This window comes from Zootermopsis nevadensis, unplaced genomic scaffold (assembly GCF_977971745.1).
Source record: "Zootermopsis nevadensis isolate Lab colony 2312 unplaced genomic scaffold, Znev_1.0 Znev_ptg000003l, whole genome shotgun sequence".
Lineage (NCBI taxonomy): Eukaryota > Metazoa > Arthropoda > Insecta > Blattodea > Termopsidae > Zootermopsis > Zootermopsis nevadensis.
The window spans coordinates 13,030,846-13,043,577 of record NW_028259135.1 but is presented as its reverse complement, the minus strand read 5'-3'; the positions used below and the strand labels follow the sequence as shown (position 1 = coordinate 13,043,577).

Genomic DNA, 12,732 nt, shown 5'->3' with positions numbered 1-12,732 from the left:
AACCTTGGAAGGAGGAAGAATACTATGAAGAGGGTTTAATATTTATGGTCTCCAGTTATTTACTTCCTTGCACTCTTAAAAATAATAACTGTAGCATTTTCGAAGTTTTATTTGTATATTTTATGTAACAGCGATGAATAAAACCAGCTTCACATTTAAGAATTCCAACTACTTCACGTCGTATAATTATATTTTTGAAGCATCCTGTGATAATGTTACAAATCCAATAACTTTCTCATGTATCACTCTTGGGCCTCAAGAGAGTATCACGCATATAAATTTGTTCTATGTGTTAATTTATTTTGTAAGGCTGTGGGCTGGGTTCAGCTGGCTCAGGGTGGGGTCCAATTTTTTTTTTTTTTTTGTGAACACGGCAACGCACATTCGAGTCCCATAAACGGCAGGGAATTTATTGACTATCAGGTTTTGTTTTATATATAGCTACCCGATGCATTATCCAAAGAAAATGCCAGAAATCATGCTCATTGTACAGTATTCTGTTAACAAGTAGTGCAAGGTTTGAATTCCTGTCTTCGTTTCCTTTCTAATTTTCTCTTTTACTTCTTCCTTTCTGCGCATATTTTGTCGACAGTCAAGTTACTTCTTTCCTACCTGTCAAAGGATTGTTCCTTCTCAGATAATTTTTAGGATGAAAATTACATGAAAAGAAAATCCATTAAATTCTCAAGTAGACTTTTTCATGAATTACCTTATTTTTCTTTTCCGTTTATCAGAAGAAATGTGCGTAGATATTTATCTCGTTATACACGGGACCAAGGTAATATGGCATCTGGACAGAGGAAAGTTTCCATTTTAAGGTTCCGCTGTAGACAGGCTTTGCTGTATTTTGTACTGTGCACGGAATCATTTAATGGGAAGTAGTTGCTTCCAGAACTTCCTGTCAATAGAGGTGAACGCATCTGTCATATCAATAGGGATTTATTCATGTCTGCACAACAAATTGGGTTCAAATAGTCTGTGACGGTGAAGAGCTTGGAAGCTCATTTGTTCCTCCATGTTGACGCTCATCACGTGACAGTTAAGTCAACTGCTTTGTGTATCTGGCGGTTGTCACCTCCGCCACTGCGTCTCTTCCACAAATACAGTAATTTAAACAAATAACTGCACCAACAACAAACGAGTTGCGTGTAAAAGTGGAGGAATCGATTACAGCCGTCAACTGGAATTTGCATTTGCTTCTAGTGTGACGTTAGATTCAACAAAGTCTGACAACTGCATAAGCCAGTGTTTTTTTACTTTATTTAATTATGCTGTGTCAGCTGCAGGGGTTATATAGTGACGGATAAAATGACAAAATCACGCATGTAAGAAATATATGGAAGAACGCGATCCGTAGTATATTTCAAGTTAGGCCTACCATCCCCGTGTTCATAATGAAAGGACTGAGGAGAACCACGGATATTCTCAGTAACGATAGCCGGTATCCTGACCAAGATAACTCCCAAATAATGCTTTAGAACATTACCAGTGTACCACCCTGACATGCTCTGAATATTAATTGGTTAGGGTAAATTTATCGCGTGAATAGTTTATCTCCTTTTTTGATCGATTACATTTCATTGTAAAGTAAAGTTTGTCCCATGTAGGCGTTTGGGGTGAGTGGTCGGCATCACGCCCCGGCCGGCTTTACCCCCGGGAAAGGACCCCGTTACCCATTGTAGAGGAGGCTGGGTGGGCCCCAGAGCCGGTCTGGATGCAGAGGCTAGAGGAAAAATCCTCTGCCCCCGTCGGGGATCGAACCCCGGCCGTCCAGCCCGTAGCTGACTGAGCTATCCCTGCTCATTACATTTCATTGTATTGTATTCATTAAAAAATATGAACTTTGCGAACGTAGCGCTCGAGTCATTAGCACTCCTGCTTTGTACTGCGGTGGGCAGCTTAACTCGTGCAGTTGATAAACATCTTTAAATGAATAATCAGTCTAACAATCATAATGAACTTAATCCGGACATGTGACATGAGATTATGTTTGTAGAACATGACTTTTTTGTTGTTTAAAAACGACATCTCTACAAGATGGCAACGACTTAAAATTTGGCTCCACGTTATTAAATAAAGTTCATTAGCTGTCAGTAATGCAATTATGTTTCAATTTAAAAGCAATCATGATTGATGTACAGGTGAAGTTGGTAAGAAAAAGTACATTCATTAACTGAAAAAAATAATACAGTAGGGATTATAAAGAGATAATGGGCACTTGCTAAGAGAGATGTTGGAAAACTTATCCCGTGTCTCTCAGAATGATACATTAGTGATATTGAGTGATGTACAGAGATGCCTGTTGTTTTGTATGGCTGTGAATCTGGAACTCTCACTGTAACGGAAGAACATGGATTGAGAGTGTTAAATAAGAGGTTTGAATGTAAGAGACACTAAAGAACCCTAAGTTCACAAGACCCTGTTGGTTATCAGAAACTGGTTGTTATGAGGACAGAATAGCTTTAAGTAGAGCACTTTGACTATAACTATTCTGCACGTGAAATATATACAAGCCTCTATGTAGAGATTTCTCTTAATCTGTAAATTTTAGAGAAAATGTATTCTTAAAATGTTTATTATTTTAATTAGACAAACTAGAGATTTATGAAGCCTCGGACAGACGGACCTAACAGAGGACCGAATGGAAGAGGAGAATTGAGGAGGCCATGGACCGAATACGGACCGGAGAGCCATAGAAGAAGAAGGGATTTATGGTTCTCACAGTGACGAAGATCAAGACCACCATCAATAACTTTCATCCCATACTCTCTCTCATTTTCAAATAGATGTTGTTATGCTAGTACAAGAAACTACGTGGCATCATAACCAAGAAGACCACAATGCAGATTTTTGACACTGCAAAGACTTCAAATTTTGTAAGTCTGAACAGGCTTCAGCCTAATCTGTGGAGGGCAGAAGATTCAGAGGGAAGAGGGAGAGTGAATAGGAGGACACATCTCAAATGACATGGTCCAAGGGGAAGAATAAATTAAAAACTCAGACACCATCTACTGAAGTCACATAAATATATACATGTTTTGTATACATTGTGAATAACTGGAAGATTCTATTTCCGAGCTTTCAGCATCCTATATGCCTCAACTGCTTGCACTCTTTGCAACTCCAACTGTCGATGTGTGGCGAAAGGCAGTTTCCTTGAAAATGTGGAAATGGGCCCAGTTTTTGTCTGCAACATTGGTTTCAGCAACAAATCCTTCCTTCCAGGCTGCAAAAGGTTCAAGAATTAGCTGAACTATGTTACTTATTTTAAGATTGTTTTAACTGAGATAAGTAACATTAATTGATTAAAATATAAAGGAGAGAGACTCACAGAGTGACCAAAACAAAATTACTGATCTGGTACCAGAAGATATAAAGAGGAAAAAGCTGGCAAGAAATAAAAAAGGAAATAGTGTGGGAAGATGGAAAAAAAAATGGAAACTTCTCATCTATCAACTAGAGGGGAAGGAAGATAAATAACACTAATGAGAATATATAACTTATGATGGAGAAGGTCAGTGCCATATTGTACAACAAAGTCCCCAGGATTGATAAAACTGTTTCAAAGAGTTCTTTCTAATCTGACATGCTGTGAAAACAGCATATGACTTAAGAACATTGACAAAAATTTGGTTTATTTCTATCAACCTAGTATTTTATCATTTGTGTGAAAATACATTTCATTACAAGAACTGTAACTATAAATGCTTATAAAATATGGGCTAATTAAAGCTGTTCAGTCATTTGACTGGCCAGATTTTTGATTAGAAGGATTAATCTTCAAATACTGTAGTTCATAATGCAAATCATGCCCTCATTTTTATTGTGAAACAAAACAAACCTCCATGTATTTCATGCATTCAGTTTGTTATGTATGAGAAACAACATTAATTAATAATTTCACTGTCGAAGTCTGAAAAGTATAGGAACAAGTATAGAATTCAAACATGCGAGGTGAGGGTGAAAGCAATGTATTTGGCACAGTTTGGTGAGAATTATTAGGGTGAAGAAATGAAGGAAGAAAACGTGCATTGGGCATGTAAAACATAGGGACATATGACAAATGTATTCAACTTAGTGTTGCTTGTTTCTTAGTTTATTTAAGTCTCATGCGCATAGGTCATATACTGGCAAATGACAGGATGGCTGCGAATGGTGAATTAGGAGAGGTGTATAAGAAATCAGTAAGATCTACATTAAGGTACTATCCCCTGATTTGCCTAGGACTGAAGAATACTATGAAACTCAGGATAGCCTACTTTCAGGGCAATAATCAAAACTAGGGACTATGGAATATAAGTATAAATGCTATCCACTGATTGGACAGTGTGCTGTGCATATCTAGAGGAGATGATTTTCTGTTTTGTCAGTTAAAGTTTGAAGTATGGCAGCTACATCATGGTCCATATAATTTCAAAGTTCATTAAAGAAGCAGTTTCAGTGACAGGCTTAATGTATGTAAATGGGAAGCCAGTATCATCAGGAGTTTCAAAAACCATTTGGCAGAGTAAAATACATGTCACAGAAATTTCTGAAAAATGTTCTCAAAAGAAGTAAAGTATTTGGGCATTTTCAGCAGGCTCCATTGACTATACCACTAACAAAATTTGTTTGTAGTAAATGTTATGCATACCCTGTCCTTTGCATCCTTTGAACCTGCTTTTCGTGGAACTGCTTTGATTGTAGGTGGAGCATGAACTGTTTCACCAAATTTAACATTATCTTGAAACCTCTCAAAGTCATCTTGATTTTTGTCTAATTTCACCGTCTTTACTTCTTCCAATTTCTGCTTCTTCCGTAAATTCTTACTTGATTTTCTTCCAGGATTATTCTTATTTTGCTTCTTATGCATTGAATGTTCTATCTCATCAACTTCATCTCTTGGCTGCTTTGTTACTGACACTTCTCCTGTGACAGGATCTACATTGATATCAACACCATATTTTGCCTCAAACTTTGCTTCCTGAATCACTTGCTGTAACAAGTACATTTATTCTGTGTTTTAGAGAAAATGCTTGATTATGACAATACTGCAATAAAATACATCAGGAGCCTACTTTACTTATGAACAAAAGTTAGTCGGCATGTTTGTGTGTAAGTGTCTCATAAATTTTTAACCAACTGACAGGTTTTCATGAAACTTGGGACCACTGTATGCTACCTGCCATTACGAATACCAAATTGGTGGTCATGCAGATATCTGAGGTGGAGATAAAACTAGCACCACTTAATGCAAGGCCCTGAAATGTTGTTTTTTAAAAGTTCTTAAAAATATATTAAATGTTCACAAAGGTTGCTCTTTCTGCAGAATGTAAAGTAACATGAAAGCTGTGTAAAATCTGTGTCTAGTTTTCTGTTTTATGTTGATTACAAAATTGTCTCATCAAACAGGAATATGAACTTTTGAATGTAAATAGATCATAAATTCACCTACAAATTTTGTATGAAGTGTTCTTGGATTCCATAGGGTTCTGACAATGATGTGTGATAAAATCGGTGTTATTGGGTTTTTGGACTTTGTCCATTGTCCAAGGTTAAAATACAAAAGGATGTTTCAAAAACAGGATCTGTTTTCATCTTCGCGTGTATGTGGCAGGGGCACCTACTGTGTTGGGTCCGATAGAAAGAACTTGTCTCAATCACTAGACTCTTTTCTTTTTTAAATTACCAACATGGAACAAAACTTTATTATATCTTTTAACTTTTAGGCAGTCTTCTTGATGTACTCTCAACACTCTACAGACTGTGTGGAGGCAGGAAGTATTAAGCGACTGCAAAAATGACACAAACAATATGGACATAAAGAAATCAGGAAAACTCCAGGTAAAATTTTAACTACCAGCAGTTGAAACACATTCAGAAACTGGTCTTTTTTGTTTCTAAGCATGTCTACATGTATGCTTTATAAAACAATATCTGCACTTCTAACAACACACATTTCATACCTGTATGATTAAACAAAATCTGTAGAAGTATTTACAATATTTTGATATATGCTAGACTGATTGTATGAAGATTTGTTGCAATAATAACAAGAACTTACATGACATGCCTCATCAATTCTGTGCAAGAATTGACTATCTGTTTCTCCTGGTTTCTGAGCAAATGATTGTGTTGGTTTGTCTGCCTTTGTCATCCCTGGTAATAGTATCTCTTTTCCTATCAAATTCTCTGTATTTATCAATTCATTTTTCTGTTTTTTCTTCCTCATCCTTCTCTTCTTTGTCTGCATTCTACCATCTTTCAGTGCTTGATTTAATTTCATTAATCGTTCCACACTTTTAGGCACTTCCTGGAAATCCACAATTTCTGGAGGTGCGTTGATTCTATTCTGTAAACTGCATAAAACACATAATGAAGAACCAGAGACCATTTTGAATCAACACCCAGTGGATGATGAATTAAATTAAATTAAAACAGAGTTGATAATGTCAAAGCCGTCACCTGAGAGAACAAATACAATAAGGAGTAGAATAGACAGAATCTAATTTTACATTCCATAGATCCTTCACAGTCCTATGCCAAGGATGTAGAACATGTCATAGCACAAATATAATACTTATTTCTAATACACATAAGAATTACATAGTTGTGACAGTGATTTACAGTTAACTACGGTATTACCGCAAAAATAACTGCACAAGAAAGCATCACCACTACTGCTTACATATGTTTATAATAGCTGAGAATGTTTGGTTATGTAATTGTTCTATGGAGTAGAAAGAGTGAGATAGGACATACTCTTTTGGTGCTGACTTAAATTTATTTATATCGTGATTCAGACGTTTTATAGTGGGGGGGGGGGGGAGGTTGCTGAATAGCTTAATTCCAGTACAGTAAACTACTCCTTGATATTTACTGGGGTTAGTGTTTGGCACATGAAGATCTATATCTTGTACTTTTTTGTGGATATCCGAGTTTGTTTACAGTTTTGTCTAGGACCACAAATGAAAGTTTCTTCCGAACGTGATTCCATTTTTTAAATAACGTACACATTTTACACCATATTTTGTAATTTATCGTAACTGTATCTCGAATAGTACATACTAAGCTATGTTTTGACTCTCATTTTTCTACTTACGAAGCGTTTCGATTGTCTCTTTGTTTCTGAGGGTCTTTCACACCTTTGTGTTTTCCTCCTGGTATCTTTCTCCCCATTGCTCTATTTTGTGTTTGTAATCTTTATTCTTAACCTCAAAACACCAAAACCTACAATGACGCCATTTTCATTTTGCTAGTGTAACCAACATATTCAATGTGAAATATCCTCATAAGATATCAATGTTGCCAAATTTACGGTACTGATTTTCTAAGTTGCTACTTGCCAAAAAACGTGTATGACAGGAATGACATGTGACGCTATTTCAACATAAATGACGCCACAAAAGACTGATGCGTTTACGAGTATGGCTTTTTTCTCAGTCATGGCCTATTCGAAATCGGAAACCAAGACGGGTTAGTAACATGTAAAACCCATAACCCGCATAGATACCAATGTGTTTTCAATATAATTTTGCATTGTTCAATCTAAACATCTAAAGTGTGTGCTTCTTATTAAACGTACGAATTAATGTCCGTTAATGCGATGGCAAGGTTAAAAATGTTTTCTTTATCCTTTTGTCAACCTCGCCGTCCATTTGTTGGAAAGATATTCAAACCTCTTTGCACAGGGTAAAATTATTTTTCCTCGAATTTTAGTGTATTCGCAACATCGAAAAGCGTTCCAAGTAAAAAATTATTTATTTGGTATATTTATCCTTTCATTTTGTTAATTACTCTCAGCATCGATAGATGTCTCAAATAAAAATAGATCTTGAATGAATACATTTTGTGTCATGTTGGCCAACCAGTGAGTCTTTCAATGGACCGTTTTTGAAGAAAAAACAATTCGGTTTTAGTTTCACTGTGATTCAGAATTAGACTCACTCTTCGACGTTTTGTCTAAATCCCCAGTACAAAATTCATCGAGTTACGTCAAGTAATTTAAGAGATTAACTGTTCGTTACTAGAAAATTGCCCGCCAATAACGACGGGAAAATAATAGCCTGTAATGCTAAAAATCCCCTAATAGCAACGGTGATAACACACGCATTCATGAATATTGTCCCTTAAGGCCCATATTTCCTTAACACCAAACGTTCATCAACCAACCAACACAACGACACATGTTTCCGCATGGAAATTTCCCAGAAACTTGAAGAAACGCTCACATGTTTGGCATGTTATTCATATATCAATTTTGTTTCGATAAGTGATCTACGTGACTTTGCTCAATGCTTTCAAATGTTACTTTGTTTCGATAAGTAATTTTCAGTGCCAACATTGCGACGTCAGACAATATGCAAACATCATGTGATAATATAGTTGTGTACATTTTCGCATTTGAGCAAAGTATAAGTAAAGGCACGAACAGTGTTGGTTTATAGGTGTCGTCTTCGGTGCCTGTCCCCAGTGCTCCTGAAGGCCTGAACTTCAAAATGTAATAAATGGATCACCAAACAAATTCAACTGAAAACATTCGCGCTTCGTAAAACATCACTATGTTCGATGCCAAAAGTTATCCTGCGTTTAACACCGCGTCGCAAAGATGCTCACGAGCATGAAGGTAAACCTCGTTGGTGCGCTAGTTAACATATCAGTCACGAGTACACTTTAACCCGCGTTCTAAGTGTGTCAGAATTCAATAAACTAATTATTTTATTATTATGTTTAAAGAGCAGGAAACATATTAAAGAATGTTCATTTTGTTCCATCTTTTTAATGTCTAACGTACCGAGTTTTCCAGTAGTCGTATCTCACATTGTGTAATATTTCGGATCGGATGGACATGCAAACGCAATTGGGTAATAAGACTTCGAAGATGGAATGTTGCCCTTCAAATGATATTTTGTTTAACGTGACTGTCATCTCGGTTGTTTCGCCGGCGTTGGAGAGGTGCTTACTGCCTTCATAAACAGGGCACTGAGACAGTAAGCACCTCTGAAACGTCAGCCAATCTCTACCAGACGCGTAGGCGCAAAATTACAGTAGTCAGTGACCTTCACATTCGCCACAGTGAGAACCTGAAATCTCACCTGTATACAGGCCCCTTTATATCAGGAGTCGTCAACTATTTCACAACCACGGACTGCATTAAGTATTCATATCTTTTTCGACGGCCGCCTACAAAACAAATGATGACAGTAGCTGGTATGTATGTAAAAAGGATGATGGTTGCATTTCTCCATACAGCTGAGTCATTATTAATCAACTATCAATAAGCTTCCAATGCACTAATTTTTAGAAAAGAAAATCCTTGACTTCACGAAAGAAAGTTTAAAATATTATGTAAAACGTATTTGAGGAAAAAGCTTGTAATTCCTTATTTTTATTGTTCTTTGAAATTAAATTACATCATTAATTATCATCATCATTGGCTCTACAGGCCTGTGTAAAGCCTCTTCCATTCTTTCTCACCGCGAATGAGTCCATCCGGCATTGCTTCATCTGATTTCGTAACAGATTGTTTTTTTATAGGGTGGCCCGGCTATACCCTCAGGCACTGGGTAGCTCGCGGGTGCTAGTCCCCTTACCCACTGATGTGGGTCCCTGAGGGGGAAATCAAATTACACTACTGCTATTTCGAAAACATGCATACCTCAAAATGAAAAATAGTCAACAGTTTTATAAAGAAAATACAGCAATGTCATTAAATTGTATGAAATAAGAAACTTTGGCAGTCTTAATTAAAGAAATACAATACAAATTATTGAAGATTGGTTGGTGATGCGCAATAGCGTCTTCGACTTTCAACCTCACGACTTCAAGAAACCGTAACGTTGTTTTTACCGGTGGCACGAAAATGAAAAGAATGATTTTTGAGTAGTTATATATATATATATATATATATATATATATATAGCATAAAGCCCATACCACAGTTCAGATATTTATATGGTTTTATTTATAATTTATTTAATGACGTTTTTCAGTAGCTCAGACTATATAGCGTCGAATGGTAGTGAAGGATCAGTTACGAATTTGTTATTTAAGCTCAGTCGTGACAGCAGCACGGAAGAATGTTGCAAATTACAGAAGAAAAGGCGTGTTAGAAAGGTCTGTATCGCAGTTTAGAATCGAGTACTTGTGTGTATTATCACCTTTCTGCTAAATGTATTAGCTGTTAGAAACTTCGTCACGAAGAACTAATCAGACACAAATCCACTCTTCTTGTACAATTTATGGATCCGTAATTCGTTGAAGTGGACAATTTGAAATTGCTGCTGAAAATGGTTTAATGGTTGTAACTGTAATTTATTGATTGCTGTGTTTTACTCCTTATGGAAGGTTAGAAGTTGATTGTATCATTCATAAATTCGGGGACAACGTACAGTCCACGACTGTAATCTTGAGAATTGCAAGTCCGCAGCGCAGACGCCATCTTTCCTCCTTCCTCCTTCGCCCCACCTGCTCAACCTTCAAGTCTCAAGATTACAGTCGTGGACTGCAGTTCCATCTGTTGTTAAAAAAAATGAAACCAGTAAATAGTTGACGAATTCACTATTACCAACGTACTGTATTAGTAGAAAGTGATTTTTTTATGATATCATTCTATAATGTAATCACTTTCGTCATACTTCGGTGCCAAAAATGGCGAATGTACTTACCGTTTCCTGTTTACAACGAACGTTGCAGGTATTTAGTTACTCGTGCCCAACCCTAACCTAGATACTATTTGTCGAATATGTTGTGCCAAACTTCTGAAAATATTCAAATATATTTGCATCGATCTACGTATTGGAAATCAGAGTCGGATTAGTTGGCATTGGCAAAGTTCTCATACAGAAATATAGTTTTGATATTAGTATTAATTTAATATAATTTTATTAGTTTTGGTATTGATATAATTTTATATTAATATTTTAAATAAAACACATTGATCACTTTTATGCTGTTTTAAAAACTTTGGTATTTATCTTTAATTGTTTCCATACCACATTGCATTACATGCTGTAATAACACACTTTTTTTGAAAATAAATTCATAAGCACAGGTGAATGGGCATTGCACATGCAGCCTGTGTGTTGGGTTGTGTAACATCTGTCTCCATCATCAATCAGCCAAAATACTATTATCATTGTTGAGCATTTCATCATTTTTATCATTTATATGAAATTTATCACGGTTATGAGAAAACAGGCAGAGCATTCCTTGTGTTCGTGCATGTAGTTGAAGGTAGTGAATACTCATTTAATGTTCTCAAGCTGTATTAGAAATTATTTAATTTCATAGCATAACAAATTGAACAGTTGTGCTTGTGCTGAGATTGAATCTACTATGAAGGAATTTCAGTATTTTTTAAGTGTTGCTGCACAGTCAGGCAAGCTACTAATAATATAGCGACAAGACAGTGAGGTATTATCACACATTAGGCAAATCGTAGACACATTAGATTACGTGGGGAATACAGTTCATTTGTGCATACCGTTTCAGATTATAATGTATGTGATAGGTAATTCATATTTATGTATTATCTACAGCCCAACTTTCTTTCACATCTTACCAATTAATCTATCATTCAGCTTGCTAGTTGACACCATGTAACCTATGCAAATGAAAATGTCATTAAATAAATTAAGACAGCATGTGAATTATTTTATAATTTGTGTGGTTCTGATACTTGTTAACCTACATATATGGTTTACCTACATCAAGGACTTTGTGAATTTTGCAGACTAGTGGTTAACACTCTTGCTTCATATTCAGAAAATCCCGGGTTAAAATCTCAGACAGGAGATCAGCTATCCTGGCTGAAGTTTTTAATGATTTTTCAGTCTCTCCTAGTAGGAAAGTACCTTAAATTAGGCCACAACTGCTTGCCTCCACATCCGTTCCAATTAATCATTTATTAATAATTCTATAGTTTGATGCATAGTCAGAATTATTAACAGCATCGTTAAAGAAATCAAGCTTCTATTTACAGTTATGCGCTTCCAGTTGTATGAAGACAAATGTGGTTAGACTGCCTCCTGTTACACATACGAATTCAGTAACGAGTAACTGCAGTGAGACAAGGAACTCTGAACAAGGGACAGATAATCCGCAAGTGTCACTGCCAGAGGAGCCTACAACTTGTTGCATGTCTGGGTGTGCTAACTGTGTATGGATCCAATATGCAGAGGAACTGAGCAAGATTTATGCAGATGGGGGAGAGAAGGCAAGAAGTATTATATTAAGTAAAGTATCAGATCCCAATACAAGAGCCTTTCTTATGATGGAACTAAAAAGGTTAGATGATGGATCATAGCATAGGACATTCATATGGATATAATAGTAATACTTTGTAAATACTGTTGTAAATACAATACTTTGTAAATATTAATGTAAATACAATATTTTAAGGCAGGAAAAAATAAACTTCATTAATGGCACAGTAAGGAGTAGAAATAAAAATAATGACTGTATTATGGGGTGTTGAGCTATGTGATCTGGTAGAATTATCCCCTTCAATATCCTTACCTCCTCACCATTCATGATCATCATCTGGTCTCAGTTGATGCTATGACTGTTGCAGTTGAACTGTACTGGTAAGTATCAATTAATTATTCAAGTATTTTTCCTGGTACTAGGACAGTAAATAATTAAGTAAACAGTTTTTAGGCTGGTGATTGAGATTAAATCTGCATAGTTCTCAGGAATCCATAGAATGCAGGAGGGTAATGTAAAGTTTGGCCACTCTGTATACTGTACATA

The 12,732-nt window shown here is 36.1% G+C and overlaps 2 protein-coding genes across 6 annotated transcripts in view; one reads left to right on the top strand and one right to left on the bottom strand.

Annotated features, from left to right (window-relative positions):
• Nucleotides 1-12,446, top strand: part of LOC110827353 (oxidoreductase-like domain-containing protein 1) — a 45,331-nt gene extending 32,885 nt beyond the window's left edge. Inside the window, exons 1-2 of one of the 5 annotated variants that reach the window (XM_087359087.1) lie at nucleotides 5,779-5,823; nucleotides 11,963-12,446. In XM_087359087.1, coding sequence (XP_087215213.1) covers nucleotides 5,794-5,823; nucleotides 11,963-12,286 — 354 coding nt within the window. In that variant the 5' untranslated portion in view covers nucleotides 5,779-5,793 and the 3' untranslated portion in view covers nucleotides 12,287-12,446. Of the gene's footprint in view, nucleotides 1-5,778; nucleotides 5,824-9,942; nucleotides 10,096-10,465; nucleotides 10,675-11,962 lie in introns of those variants that run through there. The other 4 variants (XM_087359053.1, XM_087359063.1, XM_087359084.1 and 1 more) reach the window with 4 other exon arrangements.
• On the bottom strand, nucleotides 3,010-7,255 carry LOC110827341 (coiled-coil domain-containing protein 137). Its single transcript, XM_022058943.2, has 4 exons — nucleotides 7,082-7,255; nucleotides 6,044-6,338; nucleotides 4,634-4,975; nucleotides 3,010-3,226 (listed from the first exon to the last, which is right to left on the bottom strand). Exons 1-4 carry the CDS (start codon nucleotides 7,156-7,158, stop codon nucleotides 3,068-3,070), a joined length of 873 nt encoding a protein of 290 aa, XP_021914635.1. The 5' UTR covers nucleotides 7,159-7,255; the 3' UTR covers nucleotides 3,010-3,067.
• Nucleotides 12,447-12,732: the final 286 nt, after the last annotated feature.

Coding starts and splice junctions, on each gene's coding strand:
- LOC110827341 (XM_022058943.2), bottom strand. CDS start 7,158: ATGGGGAGAAAGATACCAGGAGGAAAACACAAAGGTGTGAAAGACCCT. Junction 6,339..7,081: donor AGAGACAATCGAAACGCTTC/GTAAGTAGAAAA, acceptor TGTTTTATGCAG/TTTACAGAATAGAATCAACG. Junction 4,976..6,043: donor GAATTGATGAGGCATGTCAT/GTAAGTTCTTGT, acceptor TACTTGTTACAG/CAAGTGATTCAGGAAGCAAA.